Consider the following 20443-nt stretch of genomic DNA (forward strand, 5'->3'; position numbering starts at 1 on the left):
GTGTCCAACTCTTTTCTCCAAGGCTCTGGACGACATTGTCATACAGTTTTCTGAGATTCGACAGCTGCAGAAGGACTGTGGAATTTGATGGCAATTTACAGCTCTAGGCTAAACAAAGTGCTTTTATTTGATGACCAAAAGTTGATGAGATAATCCTGTGAGTTCCCTTTTGTTTTTAAAGCAGTCGGTAGCTTTTCACATACAAGGCATACCGCGGCCTTAACCGTCATCGGATAGCGACGTTGACCTTACCTGTTCTTATCAACAGCGGGGGAAGTATAGCGTGGCTCGTGCGGTACACGGCCCGGTGCTGGGGCCCGACACCACGGCCTAGCTTCACGATGCTACTCCGGCGGTCCACCTGCAAGAAATGCAAGAAGTTACTACTGCTGTTCATGATTGGCATCACGGTGTGCCTGGGCTTCGTGCTGCATACCTCGCCGGAGAGCATTCATTTCGATCAGTTGCAGCAGACCTACGAGGAGTTCTCTCTGAACGGGGCTGGTTTGACAACTCAAGGTCCAAATGAAAGGCAAGTGTTTCTTTGCTTAACTTAAAAATAATATTAAATAAACAGTTTCCTTTGCAAAATTGCCGCTGTTGAAACTTTCGGACGAGACACACATGACTCATAAAGGTTCAAAAAGGGATCTGGAACTACGAAAAAGCAGTAGGTCTTGGTTAAATCAAATCCCAAATCGGAGCAAAGTCATAGCAGAATCACGCACATTGACCATCTTAAATGTCACTTCCACAGTCTTACCGCCGAACCCAATCCAATATCATGAGACCGAAAGAAAAGTGCAGTGCAGCTTTTTACTCAGAGGTGTGACCGATACTAGTAGTAAAGTAAACACATTCCTCTGCGTTCGTCCAACACCGTAGTCTATGGAATACTTTGCACACAGAGCTGCGGGCTCTGTTGAACAACGGATGATACTCAGACTAATAACATCACCGTCAAAACACGTCAAAAATGATTATCAACTTGCCCTATATCTATACTTTCATCATGGAGGAATAAGCCCTTAAAACTCCTCCAGCATGCACCTAATGGAAGTGGGCCTAAGGCCTATTCCATATTCAGATCACAAGTTTGGATAGACATGTGGATGGTCCAGCTTGATTATTCATTAAAATGATAGATTAATTATGATTACCGACAATTGTACCTTAGGGATGAGACATTCTCATAGACTTATGCACAAAACAAAAACCCTCCAATAACCCCAATTCTGACTACTTTCCCCAACCAAAACTTAATATACTATTCCCGACCTAAGGAATTGTTTTTAAGTAACTTTCGACACCAACAATCGTCGTAGACTTGGTAATTGCAACATTTGGGAGACATTCAAATGACTCTCTAATGCCTAGTGCCTCCCTGATGTCAAATAATTTACTAGAAAGTGTTGTACCCGGGTAAAACTTGTAGCCTACATAATGATTCGATAGAGCTCAGAATAGTTGATTCAAAGACTCCAAACTCGAAAATGGTGTTTAAATGATGATCTTTTGCTCAAAGAAATTGGTTACAGTAGTCAAAAATTGCCTCAGATCGCAGCACGCAGGTTCAAAGATCAAAAAAAAAAAATCTGGGCCCTTAACCCCAACCCCACGCCGCTAGGGCTTCGCGCTTCACGCTCGCATTAGTTCTAATCAAGGTATGTCCCCCCCCCCCCTCACTTTTGAGAAGCGATTGACGCCTATGCATGTACATGTTGGAAGATTTCATATAACAGAGGAAGAAAGATAGCAAAGGGGGATGTAAAAACGTTCAATTTCTGGAAAAATACGGTGACACTTTGTGGGGGAGAATAGGGCGGGGAAAAATTACTGATCGGCCCTATGAGATTTATTCCTCGGGGTATATGGTTTCTGTTCTGTGCGCGTGGATGAATAATGTTCTGGACCTCCGTGCCCCCGGCCCCAGAACAGCCGTCGCATTTTACAAGTGTTTCCGACATTAGTATTAATTTGATAACTTTGACAGACCAAGCTCCATGGCTGTATACATGCAAGTTTGAAAACTAAGGCCTCCAACAAAAATCGTATGATAAAAAGGCTTGTGAAAGGTTCACTGTACAGTATGGCTTTTGTCAAACATTAAAGTAATCACGAAGTACATTACAAACATGCAAGAAAACTTCGAGAGGAAAATGTTGGATGGGGAAAACCGTGATTTGGCAATTTGAGAAAAGCGGGGTCGTCACTTTACACTGGGAAAACACTAATTAAGGTTCCTGAATTGTTGTACCCGATTCACATGCAGGAGCAGCTGGAGTCTTATACTAGCAGGATATCTCATTATTCAGGTTGCTTGCAGATATTTTTCCCCAGTTATAATCGGTGAGGGAAATTTCATTTCTACAAAACACGCAAATTTGGCTGTTTGGCCATTGGTCCTTAACTCCTATACCCCAGGGCGTCGTTAAACCAAACTTGCCCTAGGCAGCGCTAATTGTTTATAGTCTAGGAACAAGTTCTGGTTTTGTAATGTCAAAGTCCTGACCCTGACCTTTTTGGAAATCTGGTCCATCGATCTCTGTCCAACCTCAGGCCGAAGATTTATCGAGTCTGCTCAATACTGACCCATATAATGCAAAGTGCGATTTAAAGTAGATGGCTGGGACTCATGGCTGACTTTTTGCTGGACACAGAGGGCCAGACCAGCGTTTTCTTTGTACCGTACGTATATTGTACTGACTGATGCACTGACTGACTGTCTCACTGACTTGTCATGTCAGTACTACCGTATAGGATTACCTCGTAACCCAAATGAGTGGGCTAAATTTGGCCCATTGTGTATAAACTAGGTAAATGAGAATTAAGACTTCCATGAATAGCTATTCTGAATCAATTGACTAGAATTTTTGAGATCGGGACCAGTTTTACTAGGCTTGCCTTGTCTCCTTTTTTAACGATTGCGATGTCCATCTTGGAGCACCGTAATTAGTGATTGTTACCCGACTTAGCTACTACTAGTACTAGATAACTATCAGCAAAGTTTGAAAATATCAAAAATTTGACGAAAATCTGGATGCTGATTTGGCGTTTTGAAATGATGAGATTGTGCCTATAGTCTCTATTATCGTGTCTTTAATTTGATATCAACATTTCAAAAGACTCGCCTCAATTCCCATTTCCCATCGGAGCTTGGAACCGACACCAAAATCAGTTTCTTAATGGTTTTCAGACTCGTATGAAGTCTACACGAACCGAGCAAGTCGTAAATTACCAGGCCAACTTTAATAGTGCCGAATTTGAACAGGGCGCGAATTTGATATCGTCATTATTATTAACACTGATTGACATTCCCAGTCTACACGGAAGCAGGCCGGCTTTAGCGCGGAAAAACCGCGGGGAAAGCTCCCGACGTGACCCGCTAATTATGGAACTCGAGTATCCGGACCGTCACTTGCTTGTCTGGCCTTAAATAATAGTTGAAGTGGCAGACTTCAACAAAAATACTCTTTCATCCTTGACCTTGTTACCTTTATTAATGAAAGTTTTACAAACTAATATAATCGAACAACATGTGCTCCGATAGGAACTAAATTAATTCTTAGTTCTGAATGACCAAAGGTTTCTCGATTTATGGAGTGAAGTCCGCGAGCCTTTGAAGTAGTTTAATAAATACAGAGATTATGATAATCCCATTTGCCCTTGACCATCGACTTAAGCTATTAATAAGCGCGCATTTCAGAACGGAAGATGGCTCACTTTATGTCTGATCCGGCTGGCTTGTCAGTCAATTCTTCATAAGTCTCTTGAGACGGGGCGGTTCCGACCGACCCCCCCCCCCCCCCCCCCCCCCCCGCAAGGGACTGCTCAGAGACTAAGATACCAAGCTTTCCATCCAATGTGACAACCGTGGGAGACTTTCTTCCTATGGCTTCACTGTCCAGCTCCGGGCACTGAAATGGGTTGTTAATAATTATTACACAGATCGTAGCTATGTAACGACGCGAAAAAGAGTCTCAATTATGTGCACTTTTAGCCTCGTTTTCGTTCCCGTGGACAGCATGACAGACCGACTTTACAATCCCATCATTTCCCGGTGAATGAAATTATCGAGACTGAAAACAACTCTTATCTCGCAGTTGCCCCAGGTAACACGTCCAAGCTGAATCAATTATCACCATTGTCTCTCGGAAACACAGGGGAAATTGAGGCCGACACTTCGCAGACAAAACAGACTATTTCTGTCATCTATACAATGATTGGTCAATTTTTCTGATCAGAAGTTCAACAAAGAGGCCTTCAGATAACCTCTAATATTTGCACATACATTATTTTCGTGACAGAATTTTCCAACGTATGTATTCAATTCTGTCTGAACAGAATGCCATCGTTTTAAAAATGATATTCACATGTATTTTTAGGTTCTCTAGACTTTAACCAAGTGTTGCCACCCTTTTCCTTCCGGCCGCAGATGGCGAAGTTCTTGTTGAATTGTTTGCAGCCGTTCAATGTCGCGAAGGTCTGCGATGACGATCTCGCGAACGTGCCGTGAAATTCTCCAGACCTTTCATAAAAGACATCTGTCTGATGTACAGCAGCTGTGGAGATAGTTAGGCTATACAGAATTCTTTTTTGGATCATTTCATGACCCATGGGCAAGCCCACATCCAATTTGTGACCCATAAAACTGCCTTGCAGGCTAAATGGAGTGCTGTTATATTGTTGTTCCTGTAGTATACTCCTTTCCTTGCCTTCAAGAGTGCTCGACCGTGGTTCGATTCCCACCCAGAACAAATTCATATTGAGCTTTTTTATTATGCAGGGCCCTACCCGATTTCAAGGGTTTGAGCTTGAAGGTCAATCAAAGATTTTTTAAAAGTGTTTTCTTAAGTTCCAACCTCTAAAACTTACAACTTATTTTGTTGTCTACATCGTCTTTTTAGGTTTCTTTGGGCTTTTAGGTACAGTGCCTATTATTGGTGCAATGAGGGTAAAGCTGGATTCTTTCACCCAACTGCGTCATGTGCTAAAACGTAGCTTTGCATATTACAGACAGCTACTAGAAACTTTATGAAAAAAATCGACCAATTTTCCAAATCAGATATAAATTGCTAGAAAAAAAACTCCACGACGGAGTGCATATCTCTCCCACACACTCTCGTCGTTAAGTTTGCTTTTAATTACAAGTGGCATTCACACAATTATTTTTCAGTTTGGTCAAGGTCTTTGCGGGCCTCACGTGACCTCGTGCTGTGATGGAACATCTGGAAATTGGCGGGGAAATTTATCCTTCAATATTTGGAGACGTTGAATGGCGCGTTGGCGTGTATGTGAAAATACTGAACGTACCGAGGCCAAGTTCACAGAGTCGCGAGTAACCCGTACAAAAAAGGACTCAACGCCTTTAATTGGAAACATATTTAAAATTGTTCTAAGTTATGAAAAGTGAAGTGACTTGAATATTTGAGTTTATTGTCATAATTTATTTGACAGCGCATGCGGCGGCAATCACAACCGAAATGAGTACGAAATGGGTTCACATAAATTGAATGAATTGAGTTTACTAATTCAAAACACATAATGTTACATTGAAGATTTAATACTTGTATTTCAAAAATAGCATTTGTTTTACGAAGAAAATTGCTCTACTGCTTGAAACAATCTTAATTTTGTCAGGGAGGTTCTCGCTTAATTTCATTTCCTATACCAAGGGAACTTTTGCTGAAGCACTGCTTTCCAATTATGATCATGCGTGGGAGCGGAGCTGCTATAAGCGCAAGATTTTGCTTAAGCACGTCACATTTTGCTTAGCCTAAACCAGCTAAAGCCAAAAAGTCGTGCAAGGAATATATGCCGAGCATTTTTCAGGGTCTAGTTAGCATGAAACTGTGATACGCTAACAACTTTAGCGAAAAGAATGTTTACGTCACAAGTGCATTATCGGCATCTGTTTCCCGTACTTATCGAAGGCCTTGATCTTTATCAACAGATGGTATTGTTTTCGTCTTGAAAACTTCACTGGCAACAACTGCAATGGTAGAACTATTGTCGGTAACAGACGGTCCTTTCGACGCATAAGCTTATCTAAACCAATTGTGGTTAATCATAATTACAGTCAGGGTACTTGACGATTGACGAGATTTTTATGTTAATATTAATAAAAAAAAATTATATTCGGAGCATCAAAACTTGAAACCCACGGATATCATTGACAGGATTTTGTTATGATTTGAACAAAATGGCATTTTCACGTGGCAGTGATTCCAAATCATATTGAAGGGCCTTCATGTTCTTGTTCGTCCTCTATAATGTTTTCACAATCAGAGACAGACATATTTTGACGACTTCACCATTCGCTTGCATGTGAACTAACCATCGAAGAATTTGCGTTATGTTTGCACACTGTCTCCACAGCCAATTTGGCCGTCCTCCGCCGACCGCGGGTTCAGTTGGAAACAACATTCATGACGTCACGCGATGATTTCATTCACCGGGAATGAGTTCACCCGCCGATCACTAATGCAGTCACGTTCCTCCAATTTGTGTCATGTTTTAAAGAAATAGTATACGAGATTTCAATCAAGAGTTTTATGTTTTAGCAGACAGGCCTATAAAGTAAATAACTGTTACAACTGGTAAAAACAGGTCGCGATTTATTTATTTATTTATTTATTTATTTACCCAGGGTATGCCCAAACTGTTTAAAACTGGTTTCCATTGGGGCCCTGCATACAATAAATAATAACTACAAACATGTACATGTATATACAATACATTACAAATACAATACAATTCATTACAATGGGATAAAACATTATTTGATTAATGCATAGTTGTTCAATTAGTTCAATTCGAGGCCTATTTTGGAGGCGGGATGTGTTATCCTTGAACAAGTACTTTGAGGAGTAGTTCTTGATGTGTGAGGGGTAGATTCGTTAAATTATCGTCGTAAACTATAATCTTAAAAAAGGGCAAAAGATATTGCAGACGCTTTCGTTCGAAGCCTCCTTTACGATTCCCCAGTGGATGGGTTCTGTGACAGCAAATTAGTACGAGTGAGCTGTAGAACGACCTTGCACTTTATTTTTTGCACCGCCGCCGCTGGGGAGGGGGGGGGGGGGGGTTTACGGGTACACCCCTCAGTCCTGTCTCATCATTAGACTGAAAGAAACGGGCAAGGAATATCAGATTTAACACAAATATGCCCTTATCCCCTTCAACCCACACAAACAGAATTATTGTTTTGCAGTTGTGGTTTCTGCCCGCAACATCCCCAGCGCAACTCTCAGTCAAGGTCCCAGTTTAATGTTATCAAGACAGCCGCTGAGCATGATTTCAGGCAGTGAATGTACTTATAACTTTGCGGTTGTCTGGTCTGTCTCCTTCGGGGATTCAAGAGAGGGCGGAGGCAACTCCCTCGTTAATTGCAGCCGAGGTGTAAAGTGGACTCCAAATAGCATTTTAGTGTAGGCCTATGTGTTTTCACATCGGCTTTTTAGGACTGCAGAATTTGCTCTGTCACAAAAGCGGACATATTGTAATGTGCTGAAGCGCAGAGTCATAATATCTACAACTGTTTGCGCTCTTGGCGCTATTATTATTAACCCATCCCATCGTGCGTATTAACGATACCATCTCAGCTCAGGGGTACGGTGTTTTGTTTTGTAGCATTTGGGGCGCAAATGGCTGAATCAAACAATCCAATTCCTCTGCCATCACACTACCAAGTTAGAGGTCTGCTTCTGTCTTGAAAATTGTGATAAAGTGTCTTGCCCAAGGACACGTGTAAAACATACACATAATGGCAGGAAGTAATCATTTTCCCCACGCCATGTATCCGGAAGTTAATCCAGCTCCTCCTAGTAATTGGTTTCCAGGCTGTTTAATTATTGTATGCAAAACATGTTCCCACGTGATTCCTATGTTCCCACGTGATTCCTATGCTCCCACGTGATTCCTGTGGGCCTATGTACTCTTGTGGATATCACATCCCAACCGAGGCCCGGTAACAAACATTGCATGCTTGGTACTCTTGTTTTTGTTTTTCACATTGTGGCCCACTTTCATGGATCAATGTGGCCCACTTTCATAAATATTTATATGCTTAGCATAACTTCCGTTTGCAACGCGCGACACTATGGCCGGTAACCTTCTGCTACGCAAGTTATTCCCGTACTCAGCAGAATTCTGTGCTGCAGGCAGGCAGGCGGGTCGATGACACTGCATGGGGCACCATCGTAAGCACGGGCCTTATTCACGAGTCGGCCATATTGAATTGAGGTGAAATCTCAATTTTTGGAACTTGCGAAGAATAATGAATTTAATTGCTAATTAATTCCAGTTTGCTTCAATGAATAATTTAAGATTTTTAATTAAACATTCCCTAATGTTAAAAGCCAGATTAAAAAAAATTACAGTAAAATAAGGCTGCATTGTGCCTGCATAAACAGTCTGGTGCCATCCCATTCAACAGTTAACAATTAATGAAATACATTTAGGAAACTCGACAAAAATGGCCAACTCGCGAATAAGGCCCATTTAGCCCAACACCCGAACGAGCCTAATCTGAATTAGCTATATTAAAAGTTATTCCACAATTGTACATGTAGATCATCAACTGTTTTTATTCTCTGTATTCTGACGGCACGTCAGACTGGACAACGTAGGCCTGTGATTGCTTTCTATTTTTACAGTCTCTGATCCAATCCATAGCTCAATAGTCGCGTTGAAAGATTGGTGGCCTTTCCCATGTCAAATTGTCACGGATTGGTACTGTTCACACGTCACAGTCCAGCTCATTACGCGCGAAGCTTTACATGTTTTCCTTCAAATTAAAACAGAAACACCTGCACGGAATTACATATGTCGGTGTGATTTGGAGTGGAACATTAGGCATCCATCATTGAGTCATGGTGATATTTGGCATTAATGTTATTTCAACCGTGGACTTTCGAGTTCAGAGAGTCCTTTTGTCCTTGTAGCGATGCATTCTCCACGCAGCACGTAAGCAACATTGCACGGCTGCGACCTATTTCATCTCATGCTGTCTGCATATTCTACACAGCGAAAATACAAATATGGCCTTAACGTCAACGGACATTCTATCGATGTTGCAAAGTAGAAACGAAACTCGTAAAAGACCAAAGTAAAACCATCTTCAACAATTTTTTCTGATAGCGTCTTTCTTTCGACAACGAAGATTGACGAAGAGACCTGCTATAAGGTGGAAATTCCTGGTTTTCCAACCTTTGTGGTTTCTGTTCACTTTTAGTTTCCACAATTTATTGTCACTTTCGACCAACGTATTTTAAAAACACTCATCATGTATCAAGAAAATAACAACAAGCTTTTTCTGATTGGACTCAAGCCCATCTATTTTTTTTCATATACCTTAGACATAATACAACGACGCCAAAAGATGCATAACGTCAGTACAAAGCTATGGTCACGTTTCTTTCAGACTAGGCCTATACCTCTTAAACTAAATGCCTTAGGGTTTTTTTCTAGAGGAATACAGAGACAATTTCACATATAATCTTTCAGTCTGAGCTTGATTGTTATTGCAGACGTACGGATGGAGACATGGTACAATAATGATTGATGGAACGCCGCAGGTATTTCAACATGAATGTCCTTGTTTTCAAAGTCAATACTCCTGTATATGAGTATTGTACCATCTGTTACGTGCTGTCAGCACCGCCGTGCAGGAATTGTCCCAGGCAGGACATATACTCTTCTTCGAGTCTGTGGGCGTGGTGTAGTCTTATTTGTTGGGTTGTCGACGTTCACCCTTGCAAAGCTCAAAGTTTTCTGATTTCAACCATTTGATTTGAAGAACCTTTTCAAGTTGACATAAGCTGTACTGTGTTGATTTTATTGGAGATTTAAAGTTTTCTAAAGCAAGTAACGCCGTTCGTGGACCTTTCACTTACTAAACTGCACTGAAAAAAGTGAAAATAATACTTTATGCAAACCTACCTTACCCCACCTTAACCACATGCACCCAAATTACCTTTTAGCCTCAATAAAGTTCACCTTTTGGCTCAAGAACACTAGTCTTTAGGGGTTTTTTGGTTTTATTCAAGTCTCATCCATACTTTACCTAAGTTCCCACTCCTTAATAAATCTACTTTTTATTTTCACATCCCAAGTTGAAGTTCTTAAGCGTATACTTATAGTTGTCGAGGCCAAGTCGTCATTTCCCTTGGGGTAAAAGTTGAACAGCCTTTCGAGAAGTACATTTTCTCCATCGTCACATGATGTCGATGCTCTTCACTTGAATTTCTCTCCAAGCAACTCCCCAAGGTTTTCGGCTCATCTCGCGGGACGGCAGCCGAATTCACGTCACAATATGCCAGCAATATGACAGAAACTGATTCTGTGATATACGGAGTCCGACCGTGTCAACATCGGGGGTATAAATCATAACATATTACTCATCAAAACATCACGGGGTCTCGTCTGCTGCGATATTATGGCCGCGGGCGGAGAGTGTCCGTGTTTTTACTGGGTTAACCTGATGTTCCCCGGTCAACCGACAAAACAATGGAGGAAAACACTTGTACATGTACTTGTTTGGAAAATGTCGGTGACTGATATCTTGCCTGCAATGTTGCATCCTGCTGCATCTGCTGTAGCATGCAACGGCCGTTGAGTGAACGTCAGAAACTAAACCTGACATTGATTTCAAAAGTCTCAAGGGCGCGACTATAAATGCGCATCAAATGACCGCAAAAAAGCGTTTTCTTGAGTCTGTAAACTTACATCTCAGGAAGTTATACAATTATCCGAAGCGATGTCTGGCGGTATATCTCTGCCATATTTAGCAATTACCTGGGTGATCTCCCAATTTAGCAAGATGGGTTCTCCAAATACCGAGTATAAACATAGAGCAAATAAAAGTCATTTGTTCCAAATTCTTCTAACGATGAGTGACAGACGGCTTTTTCATACTTGAGGGAATGTAACAAATTGAAAAGTCGTACGAAGTCGGAACTCATTTTAACACTAGATTCAGTTGAATTTAATTAAACTATGAAACAGCTACTTACTGTTTTAATGTTATGCTGTACGAGGGCATGTCCATACGTGCCAAAATGCAACAGCTGTTTCATGATCCATCGCTCGGGGGTTGACGGTCAAGTTCGTGTCACTCACTTGTCCTCGCTTGACTCCTGTCAACAGAAGTGAAGTGTGTCAAATTTATGGCCAGTTGTATCGGCTAAGGATTCTACTCCTAAACCACACACCTGTTAGTTGTCATGTTCCCTGAGGGCGTGGTATAGATCACTATGGGAACTTGGCAAACATAGTCATGAGAACCTGACTTCTTGTACTGAGCTTTTTGTGTTTGTACAAAGTAACACATTGTGGAATTGAATGTAAAGTGGTGAGCAGTTTTTTTATATAGATAAAAGGATTGTTTACGATTTCTTTGAAAAAAATCTTTGTGTTCCCCCAATTTCTAAGGGTGAGGATAATAGCGATACTTCTCTCAAGATCGAGCTTTAATTTCCAAAACAATTAATTTTCGCGGCTTCATGCACTGAAAGGACTTCGTAAAGTGTACTGCGATTAATGTGTTTTTTGAAGGCAGTATTTTATTTAAAACAGAAATGACTCAGATTACTTCTTGGGTAATTAATCTACCGGTTATCGATGTGAAACTGATGTGGACAAAATCATTTCGTAATAGAACAATTCCATATGAGTTTCCTATAGCGCTTTTTTTTGTAAGAAGAAAAAAAATAGAAGGCACTTACTTGTTTTCGTGTGAGCATTGAAAATATGCAAGGTGCATAATAAGCTCTTTACATATCAAGCTTTCTATAGATTTATGGCCCACTCGACACAGTTAAGTCATGTGCGTATATTATGTCAAAATGGGTCATAATGGGCTGTCAATTACTGAGAAAACTTTCATTCTTTCCAGATGTCCTCGAAAACAGTAACGTTTTTGACATGTGACCTATAAACGCGATGTGGTCAAATGTCATTAGGAGAAAGATGTTGTTGCGTGCATTTCGTGTGCTATCATGAAAAGGGAACTGTGTGACGGGTTTTTTTTCGAGGAATACAAGTTCATCGTCATGAGTATTCCCACGTGGCCGTCTGTGAATGGGCATCGACTCCCCAGCACTTAATGTTGTGGGTGTTTCCGTCTGCAAAACTGTTCGGGTTTTCTTTGCCGAGTCGAAGTAATTCACTTAGGCTGCCGCTTTCCTGTCGGAAATTACATAGTGACTATGGCTTTCCCGAGTCGCACACAGATACGGCACAACTCTAGGCCTTAATTATGGATAAGACTTGATTCAGACGATAACTTTACCGACTGTTTGCTTTCACAACACAGGGTTTTCAATCAACCATAATTGTCAAGGGGGTAAAAAGAATACATCGTCAAGAAAAACGACGATTCTATCCGAACATAATGTGCAGTTTTTTAGCAGTTCCTTGGGATAACTTTTTCGAAAACTTTTTAAGGGTTTGTCTAAAGAGTATCAAATAACGCGCGTTCTGCGAGGGCACTGCGCACATATTTGTGTTGCTAGGCAACCAAACAGGTGGAAATCGGCTAAATCTAATTTCCTCTGGACAAAAATGAGGAAGAGTTTGCCCTTTTTTTCTCCCATGTGTCATTTTCCCAGGTGGGTCTTAGTTGTTTTCACACGGTGTTAAGCATGAAACCCTCGTTCCGGCCGGCGGAATGGATGCGATGCTCGGCCTGATTTCTGCAGAAGTTTCAAGTGACAGTTTCGATTGACATTGCCGTTCGATATAACATTCATCATCTTCCACAGTTTTTTTTCTTTTATTGCTTCCTATTCGGCTAGGATCCCAATCAATCGTATGACGGATTACTTCCGAATCTTCGGATAATCCTTGCTTCCATTAAAACCCAATCGTGAAATTAAATTATATACCATTGTTTTTCTTCCAAAAAAATAATCTTACAGAAATGCTCGTCGGGGAATCACTACCACCTGAAAATGCCATTTTGTTCAGATCATAACAAAACTCATGTCAATAGTATCCGAGGGTTTCAAATTGTTGAAGCTTCGAATAGAATAAAAATATTTTGAGGTTTTTTTTTTCTTATTACAAATCTCGTCAAACGTCAAGTTCCCTGACTACATTAAGCACAGTACGTTTGGATAAGCTTTTACGTCGAAAGGACCTGTCTGTTACCGACACTAATTAATTATACCACAATGCAGTTGTTGCCAGTGAAGTTTTCGAGAAGAAAACAATACCATCTGTAAAAGATCAAGGCCCTTCTAGACAGATGCCGAAAAATGCACTTGTGACGTAAAATTATCTTCGCTGATGTTGTTAACATATTAAGATAAGGACCGCAGCAGAATCAAAAGAATGTTAATATGTATTCGAGGACAATTTTACGTTCGAAGCCAGCGCATACGTCAAAGAGTGACATTTAATAAGCGTAAGGTCATCCGATACTGAATGCAAAGGTAAAGACCGTAGCGATCTTGATTAGTTGACACACATCCACTGTCCCTCTCATTCGTCAAGATTGATATTTCGATTGATCCTCGTCTCAAATTCTAATGCCTAACTAATGCCTTTGACCTGGGAGACCAAATGCAATTGAATAATGTGATTCAATCAAAAAAAAATCGAATAAAACTTGACACCGAAGTCCGAAGAGACTAGAAATCTGTTCAGATTGCTAGATTTCAAGCTTTTAGTTGAACTGCATTCTGGAGACTGAATTCTATCAAATGTTGATTACCTTGAGAACAATTAAGCATTCCAGTAGAGAGAAATGCTGTCCTGTAGGCTACTAGTTTTGAGACCATATCTGTTGGTGTGCTCAGTCTCTGTCACTGAACATCGTTCATATCCTAAGGGCAAGGTTTTGTCAGGAATGTATATACAGCACTTATACGAAATTGACCTCGACGTCACCACCTTGCAACCTAGATGACCTTTGACACGAGGGCGCCCCCAGGGCCAAATCCCATGTCGTACGATCGTACCACAGCCCTGACGAGTGTGGGAAACCACACACGTAATGTCAATCATTTAGTGAGGTAAGAATGATGTGCTCAAGTTGTCGGCTTCGGACAACAGTTGTGAAGAGCATTACTGCACGTATGGAGGTAGAATATGCTGCCAGGGAGGTTTTTATTCCTAGTAGAGGCGGCCTTTATCAAACGAAATGTTCGCCAAAAATGCCATCATCAAATATTCGAACAAAGTATGGATGTAGCTCGTCCACATAGATCCTCATTGGTGATAGAGGCAGTCGGAATTGGTAGGTTATTCACCAGCGAGGACATATTTTCATCAAGTTACTGTCCAACCTTTTTTGTTTTGAAAGAAAACACCTTCTTGTCGCAGCCTTTCCCCGCCAATTTCGCAGCGGGTCGCCAGGTCACCACCCAATCGAGGCATTACTATTAGATTGGCGGTCAGCTTCAAAGCCAAGCGAGTGACGGTTCCAGCGGGTCCTGACCAAGCGGGGGTATAACTCAAATGCCAGCTTCAATTTGCTACAACTTGTCAAGGAGTTGTTAAGAAGCTTATCAATGTGTGGCAATTCGCACCGACGACAACTTATAGCGAGTTCACTGCCCGGAGACATATCGCTTGGTTCCGTATCTATAGGGGAAAATGCTTAGACTTGGACAATGTATGTGCTAAGCGAAAATCGACCTATATTAAGTCACAGTGTTCTAATATACATCAATGAATTTGGTCTGGTTAATTCAACCTTTGTGTGCTAAGGAGGTTTCCAGAATAAGCATGAAAAAAAGGGCCGATTACTACCATAATAATGATCAGTATGATATCATATTCAGTAAAGCTTTCTGTCGTTATTAACAAAGCACTTAACTTATCCTAAAAAGAATTCGAACATCAGTTTCTGGTGTAATCGTTGTATGACTTTCTGGAAAATTTGGCAAATTCTAGAAATGGGCAACCAAGAAAAAGTGAAACCTAAAAAAGGTCCAATATTGATGGGTGTGCCCTAAAATGACGTCTTGTTATAAACTATACGACGCCCAAAAAGGCGACGCCGATGGCACATATGGAACACCATACTTTATAGCGATTTTTGATATATACCACGTGACTATAACATTACTGCACATGTTTTGCCTCCATTTACAAACTTTTCATAAACATCTTTCCCAATTGTTACAAACAATTTTTGTATTTTAATATATTTTGTTTGCTTTTTTTTTTAAATTAAAATTTGGTAGTTATATTTTGTGGGAAATTTATGGTGCCTTATTTTGGCCAATTTCCGGAGACAGACTGACCGACGGACCACCCAAGTGACATGTAGAAGCTCATGCCAGGGCTTAAATATCACTGGGGTGGGACCGGAACCCACGACCTACTGCTCACTAGTGCAGACGTCTTACCACTCCACCGTGACTTTTGTGGTGATTGACACATGGAAATCAACGGCTTGTGAAGGTGCCGGTAACAGCGAAGAGGAAATTGCATATTATGTTCCACCCTGGTTCCACGCGTGTTTATGATCCTGTCCAATTTCAATAAATCCCGGTGAAAAGACCACAGTTAATAGGTACGTGTCAATTGGAAGATTGTTATCATTTTGTGAAACACGCACTCTCGTTTATGGCCAATTATTCGATTAAGGACGATTGATAAGATACGAAAATAGTAACAGACAGAGGTAACTATCGATACTTGCGAGATTCGCGCAATCAAAAAAAAGTGGCCAGCGTCTCCAGTTCTGTGTTTTACGCGGGAACAAAACGGCACATTTGGCCAGCTGGTGGGACTTGTGTCATCGTCCGGAGAAATTGCCGCTCTTTAGGCGAACCGTGAAGATCACACTGCAATGCGTTTTCCGCTGGCCTTCCCGCGTTATTTTGTTCTATTCCGTGTCGAAACCCTCACAGCCAACCGGCACTATAATGGCTTCAAATGGACGGCAAGTTCCATCGAATTCCCTCCGTCATCGCTTGGTAAAATTGGCGTGACTGACATGCACGATTTGTTTACCGTTCCATCATTTGCACTTTCTTCAAAAATAAATGAGTAAAAAGGTCTGTCCTACTGCCGCATATTTGCCAGCATTAGCCTAGCATCATTTACATATAGGTCCATGGTATTTCAAGTTCTGCCGAAGATTCTTGTGGAATGACATTTTGATTGTGATTCCGTTAAACTGCAGTTAAAGGCACTTATCTGGACGACCTTGCTCCAAATAATTTTGCAGCTAGTCTTTGGTCTCAAAGGAGCTGACCTGATAATGCAGTTAAAAACGGTTTGTCCATTTAAAATAGGGCCTAATTGAGGCTGCCAAGAATTGACTAAATGGGGCTCCGTAATATGGTATATCAAAGTTTGCAAGTTAATGGACGTGGACGTGAACTAAAGGTTCATTTTGTTTTAGTGTGAGGTTCCCTTTTGCGTTCATCAAAGTTCCAAAGGGATTGTTAGGTTTATAGGCATTGTGAAGAATAATCGATCTCCATCTTTCTATCATGAATGCAGGTCGGAGGGGGAGGACGATGAGCCTGAAAGCGATTCGGCCAAAGCGAGGCTGGACGCCATCTTGAATCGCAAGTGGTCTTTTAATCAAGAGGCTGCGGAAGAAGCCAGGTAAATAAGATTAATTCCATGCCGAATAGATCAGTTTAAAACTGAAAGGCAACAAACACCATCCAATTAATCGATTTATCACCGAGTGTGTGACTCCCTGGAGTTCGATTTCCTAAGATCGAAATTCAGGCCAAGTGTCATTCATGACCATCCGCAACGCGATCTGAGCATGTGGATGTGGGGACAAAGTTGCATTCCAAGTCTTTTAAAGTATACAGTATGTGCAAGTAAAGAAATACTTGTGACGTCAACCTAAGTTTCTAACGTCACAGGTAATCCATGAGCACTACGGGGAGCCCGCGCTATGCTCGTATTGGGGACGACGTGCATAATGACATAACCTGATCTCGCCACTTTCCCGTGCAAACAAAATGTAAGTGCAGCTGTCAACATGTATTAGAACTGCGTTCCAACCAGAATCACCTTTAATCCAGGGGGGATGTCCGAGGATTTACCTTTGCGTAACTCGTCAAATCAATCAGTTTATGCGACACTCCTGCGGACATGTTTTGAATTATTGGGGGAAGGTGAAAAGTGAAGGTCGTGCATGTGTAAGGCTTGTTTATTTTTCCCCAGAGTATTTTATCTGTTTGAATACGAAACTGTTGCGACTGTGTCAGAGCGCCCTCTGCTTAGTTCTCTTTGTTTGAAAGTTTTAAGACATCAAGAGCAGAGCAGTGAAAAGTAGAGTAAATTACCCTTTTTCATTTTAATACAAAAATGGTTACAGATATCGAAATTTTCGATTTTCTTCCAGAAAAGACATGAGACAGTACTTCAACCCTTATGACGTCATCACCATGACATCGGATGACGTCGCCACTGGACGGCTGCGGCGCTTTTACCTCTCCAAGAAACTGAGTGTCAACCTCGTTCCCCCGGGGCTTCACCGACTGCTGCCTAAGAAATTGCTATTTCGCAACCAGCACTACAAGAAGTGTTCTCTGGTCGGCAACAGTGGCGTTCTTCGCAACAGCAGCTGTGGCAGCCAGATAGACTCATCCGATTTCGTAGTCAGGTGCAATTTTGCCACGCTGAAAGGCTACGAGAAGGACGTGGGGACCCACACCGATGTCGTGACCTTTAACCCCAGCATCATAGAAAAATACAACAAACTGTCCACCAAGGCAGATGGGGCGAGGTTCGCGGGTGACCTAAAGAACTACCGTGAACGATACGTCTTGTGGGTACCAGTTTTCAACCGTCAATACGTCACGGTTGCACTGAGAACTTTGTTGGATTTTTTCGACAAACATCTTGGGTTTATCAAGAACGTGCAGCTTGCGTTTCCAGGCAACGTACTTCCAGATATATCAGAGTACGTAAAATAGAAAATGTATTCAGGTTATACAATATTATGCAATTTAATAGGATGAAATTTTTGTTGTTACCTTACTGGTAATGAAGAGAAAGTAATAGTATTGTAGGCCTTAAATGCCAATTCACCACAGAGGTACATCATTTGGTTCTAATCAACTGAAATCTCTTCAAAATCAATTTGACTTGAATCAGATAATGTGAAGATGGTAGATTGCAGGACAGACCATAATCCGGTGCCATTCGCAACACTCAAATTCTGTCATTTAAGAGCCAGAAAGTCTTTGAGACTCCCAAAAAGTACAGTTCACAATGTTGTACTTGATCGTTTTTCCAAAAGGAAGTGATCAGCACGTGTAAAAGACAGCTGCCCAATTGTACCAATCAATTACGGGTATTGCAGCCGTAATCAGTGACGAAAAACGACTTCCTTGATCTTAAACTTGTTAGTGTATGACGAATCAGGAGTCACTGCAAAATAGTTGAAGAGCTCGCACCTGTTTGCTGTCTAAACAGATTAAGGACGGTTATAAAGGTTGGAGTACTAAGATAGGTCTTCAGTACCTAAAAGGAACGACACAGTAACAGTTCGTTCTTCTTCTTTTCCCAGTTATTGGGCATCGAAAGGTGTCGACGAAGAGCGCATCAGCACGGGCCTCCTGATGTACAACATGGCGAGCGCCCTCTGTGACGAGATCCACATGTACGGTTTCTACCCCTTCCCAGAATTCAACGGCAAGCCCATCCCTTACCACTACGACCACGCCCCCGATCGGGTGGGCAAAAAGTTCGACTACGGCTACAAGCGGTTCCACGAGCTGCCGGACGAGTTCGTGTATCTGAAGAAGCTGCACAGGGCTGGGATTGTGAAACTGCATGTTGGGGAATGCCCCAATGCATTTTCATGAGAGCTTCCCTAGCTGACGTCATCCTCTTGTTCAATATGGACGATTACTTAATCTACATAGCGCGGTTAAGTACTTGAATGGTTGGATGTTCCGTGGGGGAATTTCAAGAATATAAATCGGCGTGATGTTTTATAATTGACGTCTTTCCTCCTGGAAGAGTTGGTGTCTGGAAGAGCAAGTTACGAAAGAAAGTTCTCAGTCTCTCAAAGATCTTTCCAAATTGATGTGCCTTTCGCCCAAACTACGTTCGACAACGAGGGAGACAGTTTCGCTGGTTGACGACCGATTGCTTATACATGTAGGCCTATTGTTAATCTGAAATCGTTAAATCTAAAACTCACGCATTCTGTCACACAGTCATTAGCATAATTATATTCCATCATTTTGTTTATTATGCCTTTACATCACAATTTGAAAATATCTAATATACAATCAATAATTAAAATAAGTTTGTGCAATAGATAGCTGAAAAAATACTATATTAAAATAATTGAACACGATCATATAAAATTGGCTGGTCGGATCCAATTTCATGGTCCTGCTAAATTCCAGAGATTTTGCTGTGCGAAATATTTCTTCGAAGGCCAACATTTTGACTGGCTGTAGACTCTTGAAACTGTGAGGATACCACGAAGACAACTTCGTGGGGGCATCAAGCAGAAAAAAGTTAAGCAACAAAATATTACACAATGTACTTTAAAAAAAAGTAGCGTGCTCGGAAAAAATACCGAATGAAACATTTTGTTTTAATCCATCTCACGAAATTGTGGCTCATCATCTGAACAAAAACGACTTTTGCTTCATGTACACATTCACCCGTTTGTTGCGTTCCTGTTAGCATAGCAAAAAATCGTACTTTAAGCAGCCATGAACTTGGACGCAGTCGGGTGTTGCTGCTTTGTGTCGTGATTGATGATCGTTTTTCGTCCCTCAAAAAATGTTTCCGTGTTTTCATCGGAACGAGCCGCTTTTGAGGTAGTAATTTATTAGATAACTGTTCATGTCGTCGCGATAGAAATAATGAAACTCGCACTCCACGATAAATCTTTTAGCAAGCACAACCCTTATACTGATGTAAATGTTTTGCATGTTTACTACAACAAATATAAAACGTTTCTTTATAAATATTTCTAAAAATTACTTCATGTTTAACGCACAAAATAGATACATAAGTATACAGTACTTCTGATACATATAAACTAGGTCGCTAACATCTTTGAGTAAAAAAATCCTTCTCTTGTTTTTTTGTTTTGTTTTTTTGTTTTTTAATTTCTTTTATTTTATTAATATTATTGAATTTTTTTTGAGTGGGGCATTTGTAATTTTTAACAATTAAAATCAACAAATGTATGTCATCTGAAATAAAATCATTGAAGCTGATTTCCGAAACGTTCAGTGTTTGATATCTGACAAAGAGTGGCGTAATGCAGTATAGCGCCTTGCTGGTAATGTCAATATTATTATCATGATTGTAAAATCCAAGTAAGTGTTTTGATTAAGTTATTATCAAGTGCATACAGAGACAAAGGCGGAGTCAGGTGTAGTTGTTTGCATGTGCACGTCGCCATTTTGTGTCCAGTGTGCTGGAAAATAAATCACGTGCCGGACATCTCGAGACTCCTCCGAAATACAATGTATCGTGTGCA

The 20443-nt window shown here is 41.1% G+C and overlaps 1 protein-coding gene across 1 annotated transcript; it reads left to right on the forward strand.

Moving 5' to 3' along the window:
- Nucleotides 1-341: 341 nt before the first annotated feature.
- LOC119744999 (sia-alpha-2,3-Gal-beta-1,4-GlcNAc-R:alpha 2,8-sialyltransferase-like) lies at nucleotides 342-20023 on the forward strand. Its single transcript, XM_038221224.1, has 5 exons — nucleotides 342-532; nucleotides 14329-14452; nucleotides 16364-16572; nucleotides 17330-17890; nucleotides 18500-20023. Exons 1-5 carry the CDS (start codon nucleotides 342-344, stop codon nucleotides 18795-18797), a joined length of 1383 nt encoding a protein of 460 aa, XP_038077152.1. The 3' UTR covers nucleotides 18798-20023.
- Nucleotides 20024-20443: the final 420 nt, after the last annotated feature.

Source organism: Patiria miniata, unplaced genomic scaffold, assembly GCF_015706575.1.
Source record: "Patiria miniata isolate m_02_andy unplaced genomic scaffold, ASM1570657v1 HiC_scaffold_7, whole genome shotgun sequence".
In the NCBI taxonomy this organism is placed as follows: Eukaryota; Metazoa; Echinodermata; class Asteroidea; order Valvatida; family Asterinidae; genus Patiria; species Patiria miniata.

Excerpts from the sequence above, each read along its gene's own strand:
- LOC119744999 (XM_038221224.1), top strand. The coding sequence starts at position 342 with ATGCTACTCCGGCGGTCCACCTGCAAGAAATGCAAGAAGTTACTACTG. Across the intron at positions 533-14,328 it reads ACTCAAGGTCCAAATGAAAG|CCTTTCCCCGCCAATTTCGC; the intron begins GCAAGTGTTTCT and ends TTCTTGTCGCAG. Across the intron at positions 16,573-17,329 it reads GAGGCTGCGGAAGAAGCCAG|AAAAGACATGAGACAGTACT; the intron begins GTAAATAAGATT and ends ATTTTCTTCCAG.